At 47.7% G+C, this 26,752-nt stretch overlaps 1 protein-coding gene across 7 annotated transcripts in view; it reads right to left on the bottom strand.

Annotated features, from left to right (window-relative positions):
• Positions 1–26,752, bottom strand: part of plppr2b (phospholipid phosphatase related 2b) — a 29,317-nt gene extending 2,565 nt beyond the window's left edge. The window contains exons 1-5 of one of the 7 annotated variants that reach the window (XM_029149774.3): positions 26,613–26,743; positions 21,027–21,137; positions 11,290–11,478; positions 615–735; positions 195–445 (exon numbers count right to left, since the gene is read on the bottom strand). In XM_029149774.3, coding sequence (XP_029005607.1) covers positions 195–445; positions 615–735; positions 11,290–11,478; positions 21,027–21,137; positions 26,613–26,618 — 678 coding nt within the window. In that variant the 5' untranslated portion in view covers positions 26,619–26,743. Of the gene's footprint in view, positions 1–194; positions 446–614; positions 736–11,289; positions 11,693–21,026; positions 21,138–23,342; positions 23,712–24,147; positions 24,747–26,612 lie in introns of those variants that run through there. The other 6 variants (XM_029149794.3, XM_029149782.3, XM_029149789.3 and 3 more) reach the window with 6 other exon arrangements.

Genomic DNA, 26,752 nt, shown 5'->3' with positions numbered 1-26,752 from the left:
CCCGGTGCTTTTAGGAAGCGGTGGGAATGAGACGCTTAAGTGTGTTAGTGGCTCTTAACCATCTTATATGTGACACACATATTTTAAATGGCGATGTTCTATTATTAGTACCTAGTTGAAATAAATGCTCTTTTGCGACACAGTCCCAACCCTTAAATCCCATACGTGTCTCTCCTCCCAAAAGCGTTTCCTACCACCGTGTAGACGGCTGAGTAAAAGCTGAGCGCTGCGTCCTTGGAGGGGAAGGATTTGCGGGCGGACGCCACCAGGTAGGGGTTCCCCGTGCAGGCCCGGCGCTCCGCTATGTACTGCAGCGGGGACTGGCACCCCAGAGCCGTGTAGTTGGGCTTGCAGGCCGACAGGAAGTGGGGCGTCTGGTTCCCCGTCACCACCTGACCGGCGTTGGCGAAGATGGTGGTGGTGAAGAGGCCGAAGGAGTAGACGCCTGTGATCGAAGAGATTACAGAGCAAAAGAAATGAGCCCACAGGAGACCCCAACCAAGGACCACATGCCCAACGCTGGTGTGAGGCTTCATGAGCCTCGGTCCCACTATACTGTACACAGGCTCTTAGTGGAATGTGAAGAACCTCTGGTTTTAAGGACGTCGACTGACCCAGAAATCGAACGATCCTGCGAAGGAGGGGGTTGAAGTAACAGCAGTCAGCGGTCACGATGGTCTTCTCCTGAGCCCCCTCCGTCTTCACAAAGAAGCTGGTCACTTCCCCGATCAGGATCTGAGGCCGTCGCAGAGAGAGAGAGCGAGAGAGAGAGAGAGAGAGAGAGAGAGAGAGCACAAGTTGAAAGACAATGACAAACGCTGCTCTGATCCAGCAGGAAGAAGATGAGACTGGTTCCTGGTTCTGACTCTGGCTTCTCCTCTTTAAGACGACTGTTTGAACGCAGTGGTGTTATATATTCTGTTCTAACTGTGAACAGTACACCTATTGTAACTGGCGCAGGGTTGATGTTCACTTAAACCCGTTGAGGCCTTTGGAGGGTTCATCTCTGCTCATAAAACTGGAGGTGCACTGCAGGGGGCCGTTTCTGAGCCTCCTGTACCTTCAAACGCCGCCCGAAGAGTTTGTGTGATACAGTGTAAAGAGTCATTGAAGTTGATTTTAATGTAAAATTAAAAAAATCCTGAGGACGCAACACGTAGGAACATACAGTACAGTCCACTGCAAACATCTCATATAGGGCCTTTGTATGTTCACCACATCATCAGAATAAACCAGTGTTTCCATGATCCTGCACAGGGACATTATATGGACTGATTCTAAGTCAGACTCTCATCAGTGTGGTAGTAATCTGAGTAGACTTACATGAGAAAAGGAGAGAGAAGCCATTATTGATGCAGAGCCAGCAGCTAAAGGGCAAGAAGCATTAGAGACCTGCACGCGCTGTCGCTGACAACAAACCCTGTTGAATTTCTATGTTTGTCGGTTTTGTGTCACGCTTGAAGTGAATAATAGAAGCAGCGGATCGACACAATGCAAGAGTCACCAGACATACTGTACAGTATGCTCAGGACAGCAGGGTGTGTAACCCACACACACCAGAACCCCAGCATGTCGCACAGGAAACAAACGCAGCATCGATGTGATGGAACACAAACGCACACAAGATTATACAATAATCGCCATCAACTAAACAACAAACAAACAGCTACATCCTGATTTCTCAAACCTCCTGTATCTGACAACAACTGCACTAATTGTACCCAAGTGCAGGCTTAGCTGAGTCTAATTATAATTGCCCATAATCTATTATTAATTAATAAGTGGGTTTTGTTCAGGTAACGCACCAGCTGGGTTCTTTTACATACTGTACATTGCTCTGTCCTCATACTTAGCCTTTAAAAAGTGAGTTTGTCTCTAGCAATAACTGACTGCATCAGCGCACGCTACATTTATTGCAATGGATACAGCTAACGAGCGGGATGATTTGCGTGGACATGTTATTGCTTCCTCTGAGCCGCGTTCTCTCACTTCATCCTCTTCCTCCACACCAGGAAGGAGCTTTCTACATCCACCTGCCGTCACGGCCTCCGCCCCTCGCAGCCCAGTGTTTTCATGTCACATCTGATGACGGTGAGCTCCCGCCGGGCTGTCGTACGACACAATGCCCCCACAGACGCGCACTCACAAGTGCCTTGTGTCAGTACTGATGAACCTGAAAGCCTCTTCCCTGCTGCTTCATTCACTTTAATCACAGTGAAACGGCCGCGGTAGAAAAGGTGGCGCCGTGCTCTGAAGTAAGCGCGGTTCGCTCCGGCAGCTTTTAACTGTCTCCGTGTATTAATCAGCGTTCACGCACAGAAAATAAAGAGCACAAATCCACCGAACAGGCAAAACATGCACATATTTAACAGATGTTGTTATCGCAGCTCTGTGGCTAATTTGATATGAAAGGAACAATCAGAGACGGGGCTGAAGGGACTTGAGGCTTATTTTCTGCTAAACTGATGCTTTGTTCATATTCTGCACACTTCTGCCGTCCTGAACCATCTTACTAATGGTTCCACATTACCTCTGTGGGACATGCCTCCTGATCTTATCACTAAAAGTTGTTTCTCATTGTTGCTTTAGAAGTGACTGAGCAGACTAAAATGCCTGCTGAAACATTGGACTTCTTATATCAGTCTTATATTAGCTGTTATTAGTCTTGTTGTTATTACAGGCAGTACAATAACATGACAAAGAGGAGAATCTTTGTCCATCTTCTAAATGTTTAGGCGGTTTCCAATAGGTCTCATTGTATTTTTCAAAGTATAAAGCTTTATCTCCTTCCACTCTCTGCCAGAATGATGTTAAAATTTAAGGTTCAGAGAAATAATGTTTTTGCAGATAGGACTAGGAATAAAGGCAGCTACTGTAGTGAGAAGAGAGGGTATCAAAAAGACAGATGTTTGTAACAATCAATGACAGGAAGAGAAAATCAGAGAATTAGAAGAATGCAGGGTGACAGAGCACAGAAACCACCACAGACGAGCAGCAGGAAGCTGAGGGGCTGACGATTTACAAAGTGAGGGAGAGAATGGGAAGATGAAGACCAGCTGATACAAACTGTCTCATAGATCGCAGGGAGCGTACAGCAGTATGTCTGTACACGGCTTTAGAGGGAGGCTGGAGCTGTGTAACCTCTCAAGCACGGGTGTGTGATCATGAGGAACAGCTAAAAGAGACTAATTCTAGTTCAGCGCATGCAGAACCTTTGACTGAGGCTGTCTGGAGTTTAGGACGAGGACAGACTCGCCCTGAGGCCCGTGAGCAGAGCAGCGCCTGGCATTTACCAGACCTAACGTACCTCTATGGACCTGGACTACGTCCTCAGTCACTTCCCTGTCTGGACTTTTTACCCTGTTTCTTACTTTGACCTTTGAACCCGTGCTTCTCTCAGGTGGACTGAATTTCACTAAATGTGAAAATGTTTGAATTCTCATGCTTCCACATATTTCATGCCTTATACTGAAATGAATATTTTGTTATTTTGCAAAAAGGAAGACGCTTGTTCCCATAAATACCTAAAACATGAGAGAAGATGTGAACATTTACACCAGGCATGTCTTTACGTGTGTAGATGTGTTTGTAGTTTTTCATTCATCATTAACACATTGCACACTGTGGGGCGACTCTAAATATAGCTACGCATTTACAGCACGCGCTGCCGGCATATTTAATCACATCTGGTTTGGTGCTAAACGCATCTATGTGTCTCTGATGTGGATTCCAGCTTGTGCAGATGATGTAAGCCCAAATGAGAGCAGATCTCCAGGAGCTGTGGCGATAAGAGACACAAAAACCTTCCGGAGGATTACGTCAAGTCTACGTAAAGCCGCGGTAAATATCACATGATCTCTGTTGACCACGCCAGCCCAGTGTTCCACTTCAAACGCACACACACCTTCTTGCACAGCAGCGATGGTAACCATGACAATGTGGCTGCTTCAGCTTCATCATCACCCACACTCTCTCCATCCGTCTCCTTCCCTCTGTCTCATCCTGCGTTTATTCGGTTTGGGCAGCGTTCCCAGGTCGGTGCGGAGGAAAACTAGGCGAACAGAAAATATCCTTTTCTCCCATTTTCTTTCCATTACAAATATAAATTGTCCCTCCTGCCTCACAAATAAAATCCAGTTCACTCTCATTCTTTAAGCAAAGAATCCCTTTCCCTCAAAGCTTTGCCTCCTGTATTTATTATTGCTTAGTATTTTCCTGTCCTTTCTACAGTAGCTACCCCACCTCCTCATATTCTACTTCGTTCCTATAGCTTGTGCTTTTTTTACCTGCTTCCCTCCAAGAACAACCAGAAGGATTGTGGATCGGCGTAGGAAGAAACCTCACAGCTAATCTAGCAGAGTTAGAGTGTGAGTGTATGGCTGGATTAAGGTTCTCAGCTATGGGTTAGACGCGTCTTACAGGCTATCACAGTTGGAGCAGATAGCTGGTCAGGCGTAACCACATGGGGATACATAGCTTGGGTCTTCAGCTCTCAATCCTCTATCCGCGGCGAGTGGCAAGGACAGGATAAAGCTGTGATTATCCCTCATTATCCCTGCCCTTTCTTCACTGCTGTATCTCATAAGTAAAACTGCTAACATACTGATCTGTCTTTTCTCTCTCTCCCTCTCGCTCTCTCTTTCTCTCTCTCTCTGGAGAATTACTGAAAAATGCCTAAATAGCCACCAACTGACAACTTTAGCTTCAGTACGGTTTCATTCTTGTTTATTTCTCTTCTCTTCTCTTTTCCTTCATCTTGTAGGCACCAACCTTACTGCTTCACACTGATATTTGTTTACCTGATCTCCACCTGCTCCCTGTTCCCCTAATCAACTCTCAAATCAAAGGTTATTGGACACTGCACTGTTTCCTGCTGTGGTTTTGTAACGTACTGCACTGTACCTGCCAAGTCCATTATTCCATACTTGGTCTGTTTTGGGTTTAGGCAAACATTTCAACCCTACTTTACAAGCTCTCAACAAGACATGATTATCTAGACCTATGCACATTCAGTACATAGCATAAGAGAATTATGGAAGTTCACATGCATCCTCAAGTGGGAAACACTTGCAGAGGAGCAGACATGGATACCTCCTGCACGTGTTGTGCAGCAGGACAAGCAAGGCGACTGATTAATTAATCTGTAATGCATAATTTCAACTGAGAAAAAGTGTGTGTATGTAAAAGGTGATACATTACTTTTTTTATTATAGTTTTACGTTCAAAATGATCCTAAATGATTTCAAATATGTACGTAGGACACTGCCTTCCAGAAAGTTAGATGACCAAATTAAGTGATAAACATTTAATATAAAGACATAAAAATATAATAATGTTGCATGTCTTAAAGGTGGGTTTATGGTAACAGGCTTGTTTTCGCTTCTCTCTTTTTGTCTTTTAGAATATCACTTAATGTCTTCTGCTCATAAAAGAAAAGCGGGCAAAACAATCTCATGTGTCAAAGCTGTTGTCATCTGCCGCACTTTTTGAAGTGTCAACGCTGAACTACTACACATAAGGCAGTGATTTATCACGTGTGCAGTGCTGAAATATAACCTCAGTCACGGTGCCTGACTTTTCACGGCGCACGCCTGATTTCACATCAGCGCCAAAATCACTTTTGCCAACTTATCACTTCTTTGCTTTCCTATATTCTTTTCTGAAGAGGAAAGCATCAAAGGAGCCCAATTTCTTCACAATTCATCATTTGGTACTGAGAACACTGGAAGACTCGAAAGTTCTCTTTTAGTCAACAGTCTTTTCCAATTCCCTTCTGTCTGTCATATGTGACTCCATTATTCATAAAGGATTGTCCCACAGATTATGTGTCTGCAAACTTCTGGCAAATTAACATGTGGGCTGAGGACTGATATGTGTGTGTGTGTGTGTGTGTGTGTGTGTGTGTGTGTGTGTGTGTGTGTGTGTGTGTGTGTGTGTGGAGAGAGAGAGAGAGAGAGAGAGAGAGAGACATAAATTCAGAGATAATAACAACTACTGTACAATCAACCGAGATGACAAGAAAAGAATGGCTGTACGAAGGAACTATACAATCTACAGTATTAAGATACTTTGATTTTGTTGAGTTACTGTGCGTGTGTGCATGTGCATGTGCATGTGCATGGTTTTTGTGGGTTGCTTGTCAAACATAACAGTGCTGATTGCAATAGCAGTAGAAAATGGGTGCAGGACAAAAAAAGGAGCGCGAAAAAACAGGAAAGGCCTGGATTTTCCGAGCAACATAATTTTCTGAGCATTAGCATAAGAATGGAGCAGTCAGGGAGCATGATGGCTGCTGTTATTACAGCGGCGCTCACCTACAATCTGCCACCATTTAAAACGGCGATGAATCACTGGGATCCAGTCAAGACGAGAGAATTTCCAGATATTTATGCACAGTTAGACCATGTTATAATTCAGGCAACATCCTTCATTGGTAACTTTTGAGAGTTAATGTGTTTAATACCACTAGATGTTTGACTTCCAACTATGAGGCCTTCAGGCTTTTATCACTGTGAATTAGTCTGTACGGAGGTGCTAGCTGTTAGCGCTAAGCTTTAGTGACTACTGAAGAATAGAAACACATGGGGACAAGACAGACTTGTCAGTCTAACTGCTCTGCTTCTGTGTGGAGGAAATAATGGCCAGGGGGAAACTTGACCACGTCACCACCACAACACACACGAGTCTGCGTGCTTAAGATGTCCCTGTTATTTACATGTACATACAGACCACAGCTGAGAGGAGATTAACTGTTCAGTCGTGTTTATCTGGGCTGCTTTTACTTGTTATGGAACATGTACTGTTTATTAAGGGGCTGGCTATTCAGTGTGTGTGTGTGTGTGTGTGTGTGTGTGTGTGTGTGTGTGTGTGTGTGTGTGTGTGTGTGTGTGTGTGTGTGGTCATGGTGGAGCACAACAAAGTGAGACTCCGTTCCTCCAACGCCTCGCGGCCATTTGGCCTGAAGCAGCTCTTTGTAGTCGGCCTCACATTTCTGCCTCTTCTTCTGTGGATTTCTACCTGTGCGACTTTCCTGCAGCAGTGTCTCTCTTATCATCAAACGCCGCATGTGTGCGTCTCCTATCTTAAAGACCTGCTTTCTCCCGCCAGACTCTGGTGCATTTGACGTTATTGAACAGATCTGCAACTGCCTTCGTGGCAAGTGAGCAAATCCGTTTATCTGCGTGTGCAGGGGATTAACCAAGAAGCCCGAATTAAAACACATCTCACATCTACTCTCCGTCGAACCACGTAACGGATGCCATTTTGCTTGTACGGGTCAGAGTTAATCCCTGACAGGTCGCAGGGCCAGACCTTAAGATAACACAAGATAAACTACCAAATATCCTCATCATCAGTTCCAACAAACAGAGTGATGAGCTCCGTCCTTCCAGCACAACAGTGACCTGACTTGAGAAGTGCTGACCTCAGCCTCCTGCGCGTTTGCTCTCATTGCATCGCGTCTCTGCCTCTGTAACTATTAACCCGTCAAAACACAAAGTGGCTTCGACCGCAGCCACCATCTGCCCGTGAAGATACGACGGCGCCGACGGCCCAGTGCGGCGTGTCACGCGTCCAGGGTCCCTCCTTGAGCTGAGGAGCGGCTGCATGATGCGACCGCGCCGTCTCTGTCGCGCGCAGCTGCATTATGCATGAAAAGCTCTTCCCAGGGTTTAATAGACGACGCTGGGAGCGGAGGAACGGCGTCGGCCGAGCGCTTTGTTCCCTCCTTCTCCTCCTCCTCCAGCGTCATCCTTCAGCTCTCATATCTCCTTCGCTGCGGGTTTTGTTTTGGTCTCTCTCTCTCTTTCTCTCTCTCGCTCGCTCGCCCTCTTCCTCCTCTCCCGGCGCCCGTTTCTTGCGTCCCGAACTCTCCGACAGCGTCCTCGCTTTGGCTTCTGGTACGACTTGAGAGGCTTATATTTAGCAGCATTAAAACCGGGCTCTCCGGGGCAAAAGTATTTAGCATTATGCTTCTGACCCACATAAAAAGGTGCAGAAATAAACCTCTCCGTTTGAAACTTTATTCACTCACGCTCTCGCATCCTCTTGCTTGAGTTTGTGTGTGACAGGCCTACAATGACCGTATCGACCGATGGCTGGACTCTAGTGTGTGATCAGACAGATTGCCTCACATGGGCACAGTTACTCAGCATTTGACCTCCTTCATTCAGCTCATTGTCACAATGATCTATACTGTGTCCAGTGAGTGTAATATATATGGACCACATCTGAGTGCGCTCTATGCCAGTGGAATTAGACGCATTCGAGGAGTCATCGCGATTGCCTTCAGCCACTCTGACTAGCACTACACACACACGCACACACACACACACACACACGCACACACACACGCTCACACACTCCCACTCGCTCACACAGAATCCATTTTCAGCGGCCGTGGAGGAGAAGGTGCGTCGTCATCCGCCCACGCACTTACCTTCACCAATGCACCCAAACCTACGGCATTTTTGCCAAGTACCACACAAGAGCCCCCGTTTTACTCAACCTCTCACTTCCTCTCCACACACACACGCACACACACACACACTGGGATCACACTGGGGGTGAAGCTTGTGTTGCTTCATTCCTACAGGTTCAGTGTGACATTAACAGCATTTAACATTGTTAGTGTCACTTTTCTTTTAGCTGGACCCAAGAGAATGCATTAGGCTTTAACTTGGACTTAAGACATTTAATCCAAGTCCAAATCAAATTCAATTTCAAACATTTCCATCATGGCCCATAATAATTTTGCTAAGCTGCTAAGGAGTCTTTCCTATTTGTTCAGTGGAACCTCGTGCTGCTCTGCGTTGTCTCCGCCGCCTCTGGTAGATCGCTTGAATGGTGTGAATCACATCATCCACGTGACTGGGATAAAAACTGCTCCATGATACGTGCAGCCAATTCCATACAGCACCTTGTCCGTGAGAGATCGTTTCAACGATAGTAACACAGACGGCCATTGATGTCTAACACCCTGCACAGATACCGCATGTATGTGACTGATCACCTGAAACTAAGAATAAGACGAGAAGACATTTTCACACATGTGTTGTTTTGTGCAGCTTTAGTTCATTGCGCTCTAGTAAGATGCTACTGTAGTTGAGGCACTTTGCTGTTTTCTGCCACATGTCACATTTGTGGCAGAAAACTTGTGGGTGTAATAAAGCAGGCATGAAACACGACCACACAGCTGAGCCTTTGGTCCAACGTCAAGTCCACCAGCACGCGCTGCAAACAGAATATATAGAATAGATCGGCCTTGTGGATAAACTATTGTGGATATTTGGATTAAGTCACCTTGGCCACGCCCCCTTTGGACACACCCACTTCCTGCTTTCTTTCTAATCATTCATTTGCAGTAGTTATTTGCTGTGTTTGTCGTTACCTAGTTTGTGTCATGTGCTACTGTACCTTTGTCTGTTTGAGCCACTGCTTTTAATCTGCGTCACTTCTCGTTTGTTACGTGTAACTTTGCACTTAATTTGTCGGCATTCTGCATTGGGACTTCGGAATAACAACGTTCCAGATTACCTCGTTGAGATAACGTTTGTTAGTGTGAATAATTGGTAATTGATTGATTCAGTTTCTTTGTTGAACATCTACACTACTTTGTGAAAAGTACTTTTGGTTCAGAGTCATTTTGTTATACGTTTAGAAAGACCTGTATGTAATAGTTTCATTAGAGTTTATTTAGTTCTAGGAGTTGGGTTTGCATACTTTGTCGTGTCACTAGATCCTTGATCTCACCTGAAAAACCAAGCTCAATGTGCTCAAATGGTTTGTTTCCATGATGCCTCAGGACCCTTGACAGTGACATTTCACTCTCCTAAAAATGTTAGTTCTGGCTATTGATCTATTGTGTGTGTCAAAGAACTGTATTTGCCTGAGTCAAAGTATAATCTGGGATCTCTTCACCCTGGTTTGTTGATGGCCTTTCGTGACACACACTAAGTGAGGAGTAAAGACGAGTCTAATCAAAGACTCTTTGACTTGCGTTTTGAAGTTTTTTTTCCCACACTATGAACTACGAGTTTGAATTGCATATTAGTCCCGAGTGGAGAAGCCTATAAATAATAAGATAAAGCTGCGAAGTTCATGCAGTTTAAAAAATCAATGTGAGTTGTGACACAGGCACAATCCACACACTCTTACACAGCCACTAGTTCTGTCAGTCAGAAAACTGGTCCCTTTGTGACTGAAAGTCTGAGTCAAAAACTGAAAGAGAAGTAAGATGAATATGTGTTTTGGTTTCTTGTCTCTGAACAGAGGCCCGTGGGATGGAGCGGTGTCTCGGAGCCAAAGAGAGCGCAGATGCTCCGACTTTCAAAAACGCTGCTTCACACTCCAGGCAGAATCATGCCACTGCTCCCACTCTGCACAGCTCGCGAGCTCCGTCCAGTCTGCTCACACGTGCAAAACGCACCTCTACGACTGCTCCACGCTGATGCCCAAGCTCCAATCAAAACCTATCTAATATTCCTTTAGATTTTCAATAACGGCCGATTAGGAAAAGTCGTTGAAGTTCTGTCTTTCAGGACTTCCTGCTCTACGGTGTGAGACCATGTGCTGGTGGTACGTGTCAGCTACCTTAATAAGAGGCTCAGAGGTAGCCATGCTATAATACCACTTAACTACAGCATCAAAGAGACAGGCCCAGGGAGACAAGACAGTCATGGAGGCAGAGCTTTGATGAGGATGTGAAGCAATGTTCCATTATTAATACAGTACCATCACTGCTCCATGGCTGCCATAATGGAACCCAGAGATTCCATCCAGTAAAGGCAAACACAGTCTTACCTCAGACTAATTTTACTGCTACTACAACCAGAGACAGCACTAAAGAGCCGGTGCTCATTCCGCATTCATGACCTACAAACGGCAATTAATAAGATGTGTCAATACGTCGTGAGTTCGGTGAAAATAACAAACCCATGGTCTTTTCCTCTGCTCAGGTTATTCTGCTCTAATGCCACGCAGTCTTGAAATAAGGACAGACTTTGCCGCACACTGTAGCCGTCTCTGCTCTGTGGAGGACAAATATAGTGCCCGTTGCCATGGTTATAAGAGGGAACGCATGCACACAAACGGAGCAGCGAGACCACGAGGATACACACCTACACACCTCTCGCCTGGTTCAATCCACAAACACCACGTGTCCGCGACGAAGAACCGTCCGTGTGTGCGTGTCACATGTTTTAGGTGCGTCGCGGGTCATTGTCCATGCGCGGTGTGAGCGACGAGCACCTGCGGATGATGAATTTTTTTAAAAGTTGAGGAGAGACTCACTGTCACGGTGGGGATGGCGGTGACGAGGGAGTAGACGAGGACGGGCGGTGCCTTGCTGTTGTCCTCCGGTCCTGGATATGGCTTGGAGTAGGCTTTGTCGAAGCAGAAGAAGCCCTGGATGTGCACGGGGAAGGTGTCCGTGTATTCAAAGTAGTACGCCAACAGAACGGTCCCTGCCATGATGACCAGCTGGAAATAAAACATATTGGATCCAGCCTTAGGATTGTATCCACAGCAGAGTGCAGGAGTTGGAAAAAGAAAAAGACAGCCAGAGAGAAAAGTGGATACGGGTAAAAAAAAAAATAAAAAAAACGAGAGGCTTTTCCTCCACAGAGCAAAACTGATGGATGCGGCTCTAATGTGTAAAATGAATCAAGTGTGTGTGGAGAGATAGTGAGCAAGAGGATGAGAGGGAGGGAGGGAGGGAGGGAGGGAGGGAGAGATAGAGACTGAGGGAGACAAATAAGGAGAAAGACAGATAGAGAGGGGGAACGAGAGAGCAATGACAGACACAGAGAGAGAGAGAGAGAGAGAGAGAGAGAGAGAGAGAGAGAGAGAGAGAGAGAGAGAGAGAGAGATCAGCAGTGTCAGCACATGCAGAGTGGGAGGGTGAAGAAACAAATGGGGAGCGATCAAACAAAATAACGCTGCATGGAGGAGAAGAGGAACTGAAAATGGATGGATGGTAAAGAAAGAGGGGGATGAGAAACAGAGGGGGTGAAAAAAGAGGTGGAGAAGACAAGAAGAGGCAGGAAGGAGAGAGAACACATTACTGGGAAGAGCAAAGGGTAGGAAAAGAGTGATACAGTGTGTGTGTGTGTGTGTGTGTGTGTGTGTGTGTGTGTGTGTGTGTGTGTGTGTGTGTGTGTGTGCATAATTGAAGTGAGCAATATTTTACATTTTAAATGCAAATATGCAAGACAGGAAGCACAAAAAATGACCTTTATCAATGTTTAATAACCAAATGATGCAGATAAATCAAGAATTCAGAGATGTTAAAGGGACGTTGCACATAACTATAATGTGCAGAGGTGAGACAGATGTGCAGAGTGATAATAATTCATTTATACCCCACTAACTCCTCTGTCCGGTTCCAGACAGGTTACAGCTGCGCAGTGCGCCGCGCGAGCTCGAGCTGCACAACATTTGCTCGCCCTCGGGGGGAAAACGGCGTGAAACGAAAACTATAAACGGAAAAAGGAGAGAGACGCGGGTTTAAATTTAGCTCGCTGCTAATTAGCGGCGTCCTAATCTGCAGCGTGAGTGTTTTGCTTGATGAACTTCCCGTGTATACGTGAAGGGCACCGTTATCAGCGGCAGCACGCGCGGAGCCTCCGCTGAGCCGCGTCACTAAAGGGGAAAAAGAAACAGCGCCGCGTTCTTTAACCCGCTGCACGCGGGGCGTTTAAAGGTTAATGCGATGCGGCTTCGTCGCGCGCAAAAGGACCAGGAACGAACTAATGTGCAGGAACAACCTTTTTTTTCCCAGCAGACATTTTGACTTATCAAACACGTGGAACTAATCGCGCCGTTAATTGGTGCAGATCACCGTAATTACGGGTGGGAAATCATATCTGTAATTAGTTCCACCTGTGCTTTCGCGGCTACGGCGCATCAAAATGTCTGCTGCGGGAAATCGTCTGCGAGTCTGATTCGTCCAGTGGAGAGGAAATAAAAGGAAACAAGAGCACTTTCATGGCTGCAAAGCTGTCAGTGCTCGGGCTGGAGAAAAGAAGCAGGCAGAGTTCTTATTGAAAATAAATCAAACATAAACAAATGATGATCATAAGGAGAAACCCTTTGTCTTTTGAGTATTAGAGCCCTGGCAGCCTGAGAGGGTTGTTTTATTGATGTCTACTCATTAAGCCAGCATTGTATTGTATTCCCATAATGGTCTGTCACTTCATTAATCTGTTAAAACTATTAACACACAAATGCAGTTCTGCTGCAAAACAGTAGCCAACAACGACCATCAGAGGAGTTTGACGTCTCACGTGGCTGCGTTTGGTCAGATGGAGGGGGAAGTAAAATGAAGTGGGGCTATTTCCTAAATTGTGAGTGAATTATTCTGGGTGTAGTGTAGTTTGTCGTTCATGGCGGTCAGCATCCTTTTTGCTGAGACTGTCCAGAGGTGAGAACCCTGCCGGCACCTCTGACGCCATTCGGCACACAATTAGGTTGTGGCTGTTTACTCCACACACAGGCCAGAGTGTAGACACAAACGCTGTACATACTGTAAACACATCTCGGCAACAAGTGGCTGGCTGCAGTCTGCTGGTTTCCAAGCAACCTCTCCATGGCGACGGGACTCCAGGAAGTAGCGGCGGCATAGGTCGCCCTCGATGTTAAATCCACCTCAGTGTCAACTATGACGATGGCTGTAGCTGATGCGGATGATTTCAAAGGAGACTGGAGATTTGAGTAATAACCTATATTTGCTTTACATGCGTGAAAACGCCTCGCAGTGGCAGGTGGCGGAAGAAACCAGAGGAAATTAGAAAAAGAAAACGAAACGTTCAATCATTGATCCGTGGACGTGCGCAAACTCAATCCGGCTCCTGTTGCGCGAGGCGCCTGCGAACGTGTCGCGCGAGCGCAGCGCGGCGCAGGAGGGACGGCGCGTCGAGCGACAACACGCTGAGGCCGTTCAAAGGGAAAGCCACGCGGCATTGGCGAGCGCACAGGAACACGCGCATCTGCTGGTGGTAAGTCATACGGACGCCCCCACGCCGTCGTTTATATGTATATATTTATAGCCCACGAGGATCAAGCCGCTCGCTCCTACACGTTTCTGCCTGTTTGTTTCCATCCACAGGACGTGATCTCGGTGTGTTGGCGCGAGTGGGCGCGCGAGTGCTTCTCCGTGTGTGTGCGCAGCGAGAAAGGCCGCGGGCGTGCGGGTGAGGAGGAACTCTGACACGCGCACGCTGAGCCCAGCGTTTCTTCCCGTCATCCTTTTCTCCCCGGGGAGGGGCGGTGGGAGGGGGCGGGGGTTGTACCGCACCGCACGAACACCCATCGAAGCTTAAACGCACGTCTGTGGGAAGCAGCGGGGGGGGGGGGGGGGGGGGGGCTTCCCGGGAGCGCGTGGACGTCGCTCTGCGTCTGCGCGTACACGCCGCGCGCTAACGTGCGCTGCGCTCATCGATCGAGCCGTCGGTCTGAGTGATCCCACGGCCGCGTGAGCGGAATAATGCACGACGGGGTGACGCCGTCCGGTCACTTCGGGACAGGACCAATACTGCACGTGCTGCAACCCGTTTGTCCACACGTCCAAAAAGGTCGGAGCACCTTCAAGTGGATGGTTTGTATCACGTTCCGCACACTCACCTTGAGATGCTGATTTGCGTTATGAGTTCATTCTAAGCTGCAGGGGTCAGAGGGTCGGATCAGGCTGTTTACTCAGGGTCCACATCTACAGTTTCTCACCATCGCACAGAGGCTGTTTGTCACCGCGCTGGGAAATCCATTCACAGCACGGCAGCGTTGGCTCCATTTTACTTTTAGATTTCCGTGGCCCCGTGAAGCTGCGCATTTACTCTGGAGATCATTTGGGGAGTCGGGAACAAAGCAGCCACGGTGGAGCCGCATCAGAAACAAATGAAATCACAACGCGCTCCGGTTGTTCTCGCTTCCGGACGCGTCTGTGATCCGGCGCCGCGATGGGAACAAGGGATGCTCTGTTCTGGCAGAACCGTGTCCAGTGAGAAGCAGAGAGGGGTTTAAATAGGGATCTAACAGCCAGTGAGCCAGTAAACGACAGGGACTTGAGTGATCGAGGTTCACGGCTCGTACACGTACGACCCCTCTGCACCTCGAAGGGAAGTTAAAGGAACGATATGCAGGAGTTTACGGGCCAGTGAAGTTCCCTTTAAATGCATTTAGCCTCAAACGTGACGTGCGCGGGAACCGTACGCGACCCACTTCCACCCGCGGCCTGTGCGGAGCGGCCAGATGGCGGAGCAGTCAGCGGATCAAAGTCCGACGTGGACGGAGGGTGAGAACGTGGTGTTGGGACGACAGCGTCCTGCTGCGAGACGACAAGTGTCCCACGACTCGAAGGAAGCGCCGACGAGCAGCTTTCTGCTCTCAGTCGGACCACATTCTTACTGCGCAGAACAAGTATCTTCTTCCATAAAGGCTCGTTTTGAATGTTTGCCGTTCATAGTTGGTGTTGCTTCATTTTAATATCCACCACATGCAGTGTGTAACAAAATGGACCGACAAAATGTCCTCTCACCACAGAAAGCGGCTTACATTATGAAGCTCATAAAGAAACTGCATCACGTGACGAAAAGCCCGTAAATGCTTCGCGGCAGCCCAGATGATATCGCTCCGATTTTCAGCATGACCACAGAAGCCACGGTCTGATTTTAAATGTGCACCGTATGCAAATGAGCCAGACAAACGCTCACACATTCAGGACTAAAAAGTTGAGCCATCTGACGGAAGCAACGGGCAGAACGGGGGAATGATTGGCCTCGAGCGCCCCCTGGTGTCCGCGGGCTGCACTGCAGCCAAGTGATGGAGGAGAGGACGGGGAGGAACAGATAAAAGGGGCGATGAGGCATTAGTATATCACACAGTGCGTCAGGGCAAAGCCACATGGGAAATAAGACAGGAAGGAGAAAGCAAGTGAGTAAATGAGGATATATGAGGCTGAAAGGGGGCGAGGTGAGGAGAAAGGTAAAATACAAAGAGGAAACAAGGCAGAGGAGGAGGATCAAAGCAGGCCTTCATCTTGTGGGCACGGTGCTCTGCCCCCTTCTCTTCTTCCAGCTCTTTTGTTTGTCTGATCACTGGCTCCACTTTATCACGACGTCGTCTTTATCTTGAATTCAAGAGCGTTCTTTTTGTGTGTGTGTGTGTGTGTGTGTGTGTGTGTGTGTGTGTGTGTGTGCGTGCGCGTGTGTGTGATGTGTCAAAGAAACCTTTCCTCACTCAGTTCTAAAGCCGCCCGCTCGGCGTCTCCCTGCTCTCGATGCATTTCCTCCCATGTCTCTCCAATCATACGCTGTGAATCTCCCCTCTCGCACACACACTTAGTGCCTCTGCTTCACTCCATGACTCTCTACACACTTTCTTCTGTCCTCTCTCTCTCTCGCTCTCTCTCGTATACCAAACAAATGCTGGCAGAGCCTTCTTGTGCCAGTGGACTACATATCCGTGAATAGCACATTTAAATGTTCACTGCTACACACCAAAGAACAATCACATAATTCTACTAAATCCCCAGCACACATGCCCCCGCATCTTACTAACGGGGAAGAATAAAAAGCAGATGCAGGCTCTCACACACACACACACACACACACACACACACACACACACACACCCATCTCCTGACTCACTTTCACCGCACATTCAAGCGCGCGCACACACACACACACACACACACACACACACACACACACACACACACACACACACACACACACACACACCATGAGACCTAACGGCACAATTAACAGTTTCATTCCAAAGCTCTCTACTTACATATAAACCAGTAGATTCATTTTTATAACCATATTATTAATTTTTCTAACAAATCATTAAAATTGCATGCTTTTACAGAAACGGCAAAGAAATCAGCACAGCTTTGGTCAAAGCTGTCATTTTTCCAAATTTAGAAATTTGGCTTCAAATTATTAGTTATTTTACTATTTGGCTCATTTATGCAAGAAGCATCTTGGCCAGCAGTGAGAATTTGGCTTCTTTTCTGATTGCGATAACTGCATGTTGCTTTTAAACCATGAAAATCCTTTCTCTGGCTCCTGCTCTGTTCCTACAGTACATTTCTATTTCTGATCCAATACGTTAGCCTCTCTACTGCAGCCCGGCGACCGGCTCTGACAGCTGCCGGTGACACGAGCTCACACGCGGCGCGCTTTGATATACACAGTCTCTCATCCGTCCCTCCCTCCCTAAAGTGATAACAGGTGGGGAGCAGGCAGCTAACAAGTGTTTCAAACATCCACCATCCTGAGTGCTGCGAAAGTCCCAGCGCAGCAGCCAGGCGGCAGGCAGGTGCTATTCACAGAGAGATAATGAGGAGAAAACTAGGGAGAGAATGATGTGAGAATGAGTCGTTACTGTGTGTGTGTGTGTGTGTGTGTGTGTGTGTGTGCGTGCGTGCGTGCGTGCGTGCGTGCGTGCGTGTGTTTGAAGATGGAAGTCACACATAAAAGGAATATAGATGAGCATTTTTTAAATGAGTATGAAAAAAAATTAATAAATTAGATATTATATGGTAATGTGTTCAGGGACATGATGAAATAAGTTCCTTTGTATCTTTGCTGTATCTCTTATGTAAGAGCAGCCGGTAATGGCGAATAAATTGCCCATAAAGAGGTTAAAGAAAATAATTACTTGTACATTGGGAAATAGCTTACAGGGGCCGCTGTGCACGGATTCGCTTTTGCATCAGAATTTAATATAAAAGAGGAATTTAACTCCTCGGAGTTGGAGGGATACGTAGGCATAACTGTTGCTTGGATATGGAGGAGCCGCGAGTGCAGCTGGCTTTGGAGGCCTTAGTCTTGGCACAGGCGAAGCTGCTCAGAACAAAACATCTTTAGAAAGGAGTAAACACATACTGTACAACAAAAGTGTTGCCTGGAGGTAGAATATTCACCGAGGCAGTGTCAGAGCCAGCAGGGAATATGGATGAAGAGAGCGCATGCGGCGAGGGGGCTGCTGGCTTCAACACCCCGATGTTGTGCGGTTCATTACCGGAGGAACCGGCGCTGGCTGCTCCCACAGCAAAAAACCCAAACAGACAAAGACGCCCCATCAGCAGGTAACTGGTGGACTCAAGCACTACTATATAGAATCAGTCCAAGAAAACACAATGTACATGCATTAAATCTCTATCTAAATACAAAAGAGGAGGTCAGAGGAAACCACATACACCTCATACACCTCCGAGTGTCACGGTGCCGTGCGTGGACCTGGAACAGTACGTGGTCCGATGCGCAGCGGCACATTTACTCTAGCGAACCGGGCGTGCCACAGGAGGACGCAGCCAACGAGGCGCGAGGAAGGAGCAGCGAGGAGGAAGCTGCTCCCGACCGGCAGCCGGGAGCCGGGAGTCGGGAGCCCGGAGCGGAGCAGGAGGCTCAGTTCAGTTAGCAGTTAGCCTCCACCTAGCATTTTAAGCTAACAACTCCACCGCTGCATTGTGGGTTTTGCGTGTGTCATCCTGAGGAACGCGGTGACGCCTCGCTCAGTATTCTTCTTTTTGTACATTCTGTGCCGCAGACGAGGACAGAAAACGCCTCCTACAGTATGTGATTGGAATGAGGTTAAGAATGTAATATATTTTTCATCATCATCATCCCTGGGGTAAAACTTTCCAAACACAGATTACAATAATTACTTTGTATGAATATATAGGACTTCACGTAGATGGTTTCATTTGTTTATATTGGATCCGTCGTGGAGGATGCACGTGATCCACTTGCTTCATTCATGTTTTACCACATGCGCACGCTTCGTTAGCCTCGTCCAGATCACACAAACTCCCAAACCTCCTCCCACCCGGCGGTGTCTGCAGCGAGTTTGGAGTCCGTCGTATCGAAATGACTCTGCTGCTTTGAAGCCAACCAGTGTCTTGTGCGGCGTCGCAGCTCGGCGACAGCGGCGGCGAGGACAACAAAGAGGAGCGAGACACCCGGCGCAGAGAAACCACAGCCAGGAGGACTTATCTGCTTTCTATTATGTTGTTTCATCTCACCCCGCTACAAGTGAACCACAGCAAAATAGCCCTCGTTTATATATGAAGCTGATAACTCAGTCTGAACAAGTGGGAGAAAGAGGTCGCAGCCTCGGTCTGGAAATAAAATGGAGCCACGGACTGACAGTGGCTGCACGAGAGGAAAAAAGGCCACGGTGACGCAGATAAGGAGGAAACGGAGACGGCAGCAGCCGGTGACAGATCGTAGAGGAAGAAGAGGGGAACGGAGCGGGAATCTGCAACAAGATCATAGGGGAGGAAGATGAATACGACCGGGCATCTCCATTGAATAGAAACGGGTAATGAGATGCTAATGTAACAACAAAGAAGCCAGGACCCTCCGGGGAGAGCTATGCTACAGCAAGCTGCTGTATGAACACAGCAGAGGGAGGAATATTAAAATGCCCTAAACTACTGCAGTGCACACACACACGCGCGGTCGGGTGCACGTGTAGTGATTAAAATCACACCCCTTCTTTGCACCTTGGTGTTGGGAACAGTAAGAACAGCTCCTGGAAAGAAGCTGACCAAACAGAGAGAGAATGATAGACGTGATGTGTGTGGAGGAGCACTGATGAGAGACCAGGTCTTTACAATAGCAGACAGACTTTTTGAGAGGGAGGTGGAGATGAAGATTTACAAGTAAAGGGGAATAGCGGAGAGATCCACGGCGCGTATGGGAATAAATGATGGGGCGGATGTGAACCAGAAGCGGGACTGGGCAGCACCCGAGAGACTGTCAAAGAGAATGCTGAAGGAGGGGAGCAACTCAGGCAGACAGAGGCTAAGGGGTATCATAAATACGCTGCGAAATAATTAGAAACCTGGAAATCATTGAAACGCGTCCTCAAGAGGGAGCAGGAAGCAGAATGATGGTGAACGTCGAAGGACGCCTGCAGGCGATTCACAGGTTGGCTGATGTTTTAAAAAAAAAAAAAAAAGACGCTAACGCTGAATCAGACAGAGTTTTGATGCGATTTATGTTTATTTAAGTTCTCTCTGCCTCTGGGACAGAAGCGCGTCCGCATCTGTGCACAGCTCCTGTTTGGCTGTAGGCAGCAAAAAGCCTAAACGCCGGCCTTATCCAGCCAACTCTCCGCTAGACTCGATTATTTCCATTGAAAGTGAAACTTAAAATTGTTTATAACCTACAGTATGAAGGAATGCAGCGTCCCATAGGAGCTGGAAGACTTTATTTGGTGCTGAAGAAACTCCAGATATTTCAGCCCATTCAGGCATCACTGCAGGCTTGGAGTGTGTTAGCGGTAGCATGGGGCTAATTGGGTTTCCGCTCTTAATTAGGCCAATTAATTAGGAAACGCGGATGAAGACATGAGCACTCCGGCATTTAGGGATTACGGGGAGAGAGGGAGAGTCGTGGGAAGAGTAGGAGAGAGGAAAGGAATTGAGGAGCTTACGAGCAAAAAGGTCACTCGAGAGAATCTTTGCAGAGAGCACTTCAGCGATCCATCCCTTCAACCTCCCGCTGAATGCTATCACTAAGTGATTCATGGACCGCGGGTAATTACCCATTTGTAACAATTACATCAAATCAATCACTTCTTTTGGGAGGCGGCGAATTGAAAACAGAGCCTGTTAATTCAGGCAATTTCCCAGATGACACCCATTGTTGCTAATCTGCCATGAGAAACACATGAAGTGATGGTGGAGCGAGATGTGGAGGAGAGCGGAGAAGGGAACGTCTGAGACAAAAGGCTGTGAAATGTGCTTTTCGCCTCAGTTCGCTCCGCGCGACCGCAGCCGTTTCCTGAACCTCCGTCACCTGCCGAGTTCACAGTTCGCTCACATCCACAGGTGCAGCCTTCACTGTGATTCACCCCTTTGTCCACGGTAGCAGCACATCACCTCTTAGTGTAGTTTCATGTGAAGGACAAAATTCACATTATTTGCCTGGACCTGTTTCCGGTGGTTTTAACGTCCGGGTCGGACCAGGACCACACCTGCAGGTGCGAGAGGCCGACCAGCCGGAGCGGACACTCACCTCCACAAAGAGGAAGCAGGGCACGATGTAGGTGCTGGTTTTCTGCTGGCTCCGCTCCGCAGGGAGACTCCTCGTCACCCTCCTCGGAGCCGAAAGCCGGCTGTCCATCATCTGTGGGGTTAAAGGTCATCGTAAGGCTTTTGATCGGTGCACAGTGTACCTTGTTCTCTAGTAAAGTCATACAAGCATTAAAAGTCACGCGGGTCAGTTCATTATGATGATGCTCAGTGTTTGTGTTTCTTTTTCCCTTTTACATTTGTTCCATTGTAATGTTTTACTGTATATGTGTTAATAAGATGCTAAGCTACATTGAGGCTGTTATAATACCATTATTCTCATCCCAAGTCAAGCAGGAAGTTGCCCTGTGGATAATAATTCGTTAGACTATTTTTTATCACAGAAAAAGTCCTCAATGGCAATTTAGTCACTTCATTACTTTCAGCTTGGAGACTAAAATGAGTCACTAAATAGTCCTTTGCGTTCGAGGCAATAAATAGTGTAAATAGTGGTTTATTTATATTTAGCGCCTGCGATGCAGAGAAGTTCTCAGTGGGAGTGTTCAGTCACAGCACAGAGGAAAACAATGAGCCATTCAAGTGAATGTGATGACAACAATCAAGAAGGTTAAAACATTTAACTTAAAGTTTGGGAAATGTTATTACATGCATGTACTTTTGCTTCACAGCAAAAACTTCAGTCATATCGACCTCTGTGCTCGAATTACAGCTACAGTGGCAGTGAGCGGAACTGGAGAGAGGACGGGACTGTGTCTGTGTATATGTACTGTATATATGTAGCATCAGAACACAAAAAGCACGCAATGGCCCTTTAAGCCCTTCAGTTGAAGTGCAGCACACTTTGTTGTTGGAGTGAATACGCCATCGTTGTTCCTCTAACCATGTTTGAGTAGTTGCCACTAATTATGTCTAAGCAGGAAGCTTTTCATTATCAAGATGATACTTATGCACAAAGGTACAGTACACACACACACACACACACACACACACACACACACACACACACACACACACACACACACACACACACACCTGCTGTACATGCAGAGATAACCAGAAGACATGGCATCCGAAAGGCACACTCGCAGGTGCACGTGCACGTTCGCGCACGCCCGCACTTGCAGGCAATCAAAAGAACTGAGGGGGGAAATGAGGTTGAAAGGAGGAGAAGTAGAGTGGAAACAGTGGAGGGATGATCAAAAACAAAAGCCTGACAGAAAGAGATGAGAGAGACACAAAGTCATGATGCAGACGTTTGGAGACTCTTCAGAAGCGTACGGGGTGGGGTGGGAGCCAGCAGACTCAGCAACGGGAAATAACAGACATGGGGGGGGGGGGGGGGAGACGAGTAAAAAAAACTGGAGAAACCCGGGAAAGGCAGAGGAGGACATTTGAACAGGAAGGCCAGTTATGACGTGCAAAAGACTGCACTCACGCCTAATAATGCTACCGCTTCTGCTAATTTAACTTGATGGACGCCTCAGAAGGCGACCGAGTACCGATTCTCTTTGAATTAAACAGCAATTTATTCAAGAACTCTGAACCCTGAAATCGTGATTTTATCGGCCATAAAGCGAAAGTGCAACAGTCTTCGCGCTACCTTTATTATTTCAATTGCCAGCTGGTTGGAGCTCACGCCCTCATCTCCTTGACAACAATTATCTTGCTGACTTGAAGTCTCTGCTGCCTTGTCAGCCCTTTCCCCAATCGATGGTCATTATGGGTGAGAGGGGAGGAAGAGACACTTTACACGCTGGGAACGGATCCATGCTGTTTAAATTCATATCAACAGTCTCGTCAAAGGCTGGGAGGGAAAGATGAAACGACAACAATACTAAAAATACGGTAAAACCACTTGTGTGCATACTTGCACGCAACGAGGTCAGCGAAACGTTCTTATTAAATATTATTAAAGAGCACTATATCGTATTAATTAGTAAGTGCAGTCATTAAAGATGCACTAGTCCTCGAAATGTGAATTCAGCCAGATCTTCTCTCATCTGTGTCTGAGTCGATGCATAAAACCAGCTGAAAAACAAAAAATGTGCTCAAAGTTGCAGTAAAGTCCTTTTAAAAACCAGTCTGTACAATTGATAAAAACCTGCAAAACCAAGGACTCATCTGCCTGCGATGCAAAGCTACTGTAAACACGATCTAAAATGATAATTTCTGCAAGATCGCCCGAAGGCGACGTGTGAGCTTCAATTATCTCTGAAATGTGATCCCTCTTAGCGGTTTCTGCTCTGTGTCACACATTCATCACCGCAATCCGCCGCAAACTCAAAATGCCAATAAATACCTTCCCAAATCTGTGGCGTCTGACACCGACGCGTCCAGGCTGCGTTCAGGGGGATTAAATATTCACGCTGTGATTCATTTAATTGTTTTCGCCCTTTTCCTCCACTCTCGTCCGTCTGTCTCGTGACAAACACTATCCCACTCGGATCCCGCTATCCTCACGCAAATATAGCAGCAGCCTCAGACGCTTTGATTGGCCAATCAGCAATCACCGATGCTAAATGGAGAGAGGACAGGTTGCACAAGTTGTTGCGCGTACAGTATGCGGGTCTCCTTTTATGCTCTCGTCTTCCAAAGCGGCGAGAAGCAATCAGGCACAAGGCTGCTGTGACTGATTGTCTCTTGTGTTGCTGTCCATGTCATTCTCCATGATGTGCGTCCTCAAGCGTCGGACTGGCAGCCCGGCAAACAAAAGACCCACTCACTATCTCGCGCACACACACACACACACACACTGATTTCTAACACCTGTATCCACACACACACACACACACACACACACAGAAGTGACCATTATTTCATCTCTCGCTCCGTGTCAAGTCGGATGCGAGTCCAACAAGTGGTGTCACACAGCTGTTTGTGTGTCCAAAGAACTGGGGAGTGACCAATAGAGCAGGAGAGAGAGGGGGCGAGAGAGAGAGAGAGAGAGAGGACATCCTGCACAGAATCCCTGCTGTGATGCACCTTAGGTTCAACAATATGGGTCACACAAACGCGTATCTCTCTCACACGCATCAAGCAACAATCGTTTCTAAGTAGAGAAAAACAAGGAAAACGAGACGTTGACTGGTTTTAAAAACTCTCACCTTAAATCTGTGCGGGCTGCGAGCGACGGATGCTGCCGGTTCTCCGTGCGCGTCTCCGTCTCTAGGACGATGTGCTGCCGCCGCGGACTCTCATCCTGCGTGTGTGTGTGTGTGTGTGCGTGTGTGTGCGCCGCGCTTCCAGCCCCGCGTCGTTCTCGCTTCCCCTCCTCGCCTCTTTCCAAGCAACGCCACCCCTCACTTCCGCCGCGCCGTCACCGAGAAGCCCCCGGCGCCGAGTGTGAATGGGGAGAGATAGAGAGCGTGCCCGCTGCCAGGCACCCTGCCTCCAGCCAGCCTAGTCTATATCTGTCTGCACTCCGCCGCTGGGTCGCCGAGCTAAATATGATGATCTTCAACAGCACTTCAAGGCTAATTACTCAAGTGAAGGGATCCACGGGCGAGGGAGGCTGCTCGTCACAGAGGCTGCCGGATACCGGGAGAGGGAGACTGCGGAAGGAGAGCGCGGGGGGGGGAAAGATTGTGCGTCCGCGTGTAAGAGGAAGAGAAGGAGAGGCAGAGAGGAGGAGGGAAATCAGAGAGTGGGAAGGAGGGATAAGAGAATGGAGCAGCAGGAGAGGAGACTGAGAGCAGGAAAGAGCCAGCGTGGGTATGAGAGAGAGAGAGAGAGAGAGAGAGAGAGAGAGAGAGAGAGAGAGAGAAGGAGGGACTGTGTGTGTCAGAGGCAGAGCCAACACAGTGGCTAAAATGGTAGATACTGTGCACTTTAGGACCCCAGGAAACCACTTTGACACCGGGCCGACACTGCGGGCTTAATTGGAGCGCACAGGTGTGTGAGCTCCTGTTGGACCGGGGTCGTGTGAGGGTGCATCGCCCTGGGAAAAAGGCCGGTCCAGAAGGAAGGGGACAAGGTTTAGGGGATAAAAGATGCATTTTGTGTGTGTGTGTGTGTGTGTGTGTGTGTGTGTGTGTGTGTGTGTGTGTGTGTGTGTGTGTGTGTGTGTGTAATGAGCTCAGGTGACTTCAGACTGTTGACAGTGGGTTAATGATGCATCCTCATGTTGGAAAGTGGGACGCGTCCGACACATGGCCCTGCTGTATGTGGGTCAGAGGCCCACAGGTGTGAGCTCTGCAGCAGCTTTTCACTGTTCTGTGCATCTGCTCTGTGATGGTGTCGCTCTGCCTTTGTCTCCCTCAGGTTTGGAACAAAGGCGGTGTGTGTGTGTGTGTGTGTGTGTGTGTGTGTGTGTGTGTGTGTGTGTGTGTGCGTGTGTGTGTGTCCACGTGGGCGTTATTGTGTGCTAGGACGCGTTTAGATGCGCTGTGCCAGCACCGCCAGACAGCCACGCATACGGTGCTGTGGGTCTGTGAGGACAGATGAAAAGGCTGCAACTTCTCCGCTGGAAGGATTAGAACTAACACATCCCTCTGTGCAGAAGAGGTGGTGATGACAATGGTGATTAAAAGCAAAACTCTGGTTGACAGTGGTGAGTATTAGGTCAGTACCTAATACTTTCATTCACAGGTGGATTTTTTTTTTCATGTTTCCAAACCTTATGAAAGCTAATAAGCTCTGTAGGATCAGCCTTCTTCCACAATTTAAAACTGCTCCTTTATTTTTAAATTGACAAAAAATTAACCAAGATCTTAACACCTCCTCCATTATAGCCTCTTGTTGCTTTCAAACAGGTCTCTCACTTCTGGAGAGGGAATACGGACCAGTCATAGAGGAGCCTGTTATTTTTCCTAGGAATGGTGTCATACAGTAGATGTCATAGTTGCCATGGTAACCTGCCTCATTCATCGGGGTGACATAACGAGGAAACACGCACTCGCAGGAACAAACACACATGTGCACCTTTAAAAGCACACTTACGGGGAGCAACGGGCGAAACAAGTGCCACTTGGAAACGGCCTCGCTCACGAGCCGCCGAATCTCCATACGTGAGCGACGGTCCTCTGAAAAACCCTGACCCAGCGCTGCCTGAGACGACCAGAAAGGGAAAAACTCTCAGCAGCAAGTCATACTTTAACTATCTACAATCCCTGCTCAGACAAGCATTGTGTCCAGCGAGTTTCTGGGCCTTTTGTTATTGTTATCTTTATTAAAACCACTCATATCCACCATTAAAAGCACAATCTGCTGTTTTATGGCTTCAATAATGTCAAGGTTTGAGTGGCTACATAGACCAGAGGTGGAAATGTGATGCAGATTTATATTCAACATCACACTCTGGTTGCTGCAAGGACATAGTTTCATCGTTTCAGCCTCCCATATTTTATTTGTTAAAACGCTAAAACATTTGTCAAAGTCAAAGGCGAAGACAAGACGCTGCGGCAGATAAAACCCGTGCACGGCCTCGGCCCACGCAAACGCGCCGTGGTGTGTGAGGTTTCCTGGAATCATTTCACTTTGATGTTATTTTCTGGCAACAGAGACTCGGTGCCCTTCCGCGCGAGTGCACGAGCGCACAAGTCACACTCGCGTGAAGTATTTTCACACTTGCCTGCATGGCTGAGGTTCTTCGCCGCCGCTTTGCCACGTTCTATCTACAAACAGCTGCCCCGCTGATCGTTCACGCACAGGTTTCCCCTCAAGTTGCGCGAAAAATGCGCACAACTCGACTGACGTCACTGGCCGCGCGAG

This window comes from Betta splendens, chromosome 1, assembly GCF_900634795.4.
Source record: "Betta splendens chromosome 1, fBetSpl5.4, whole genome shotgun sequence".
NCBI classification, from domain to species: Eukaryota; Metazoa; Chordata; class Actinopteri; order Anabantiformes; family Osphronemidae; genus Betta; species Betta splendens.
The sequence above is the reverse complement of the archived record's forward strand: the minus strand, read 5'-3'. Positions and strand labels throughout refer to the sequence as shown.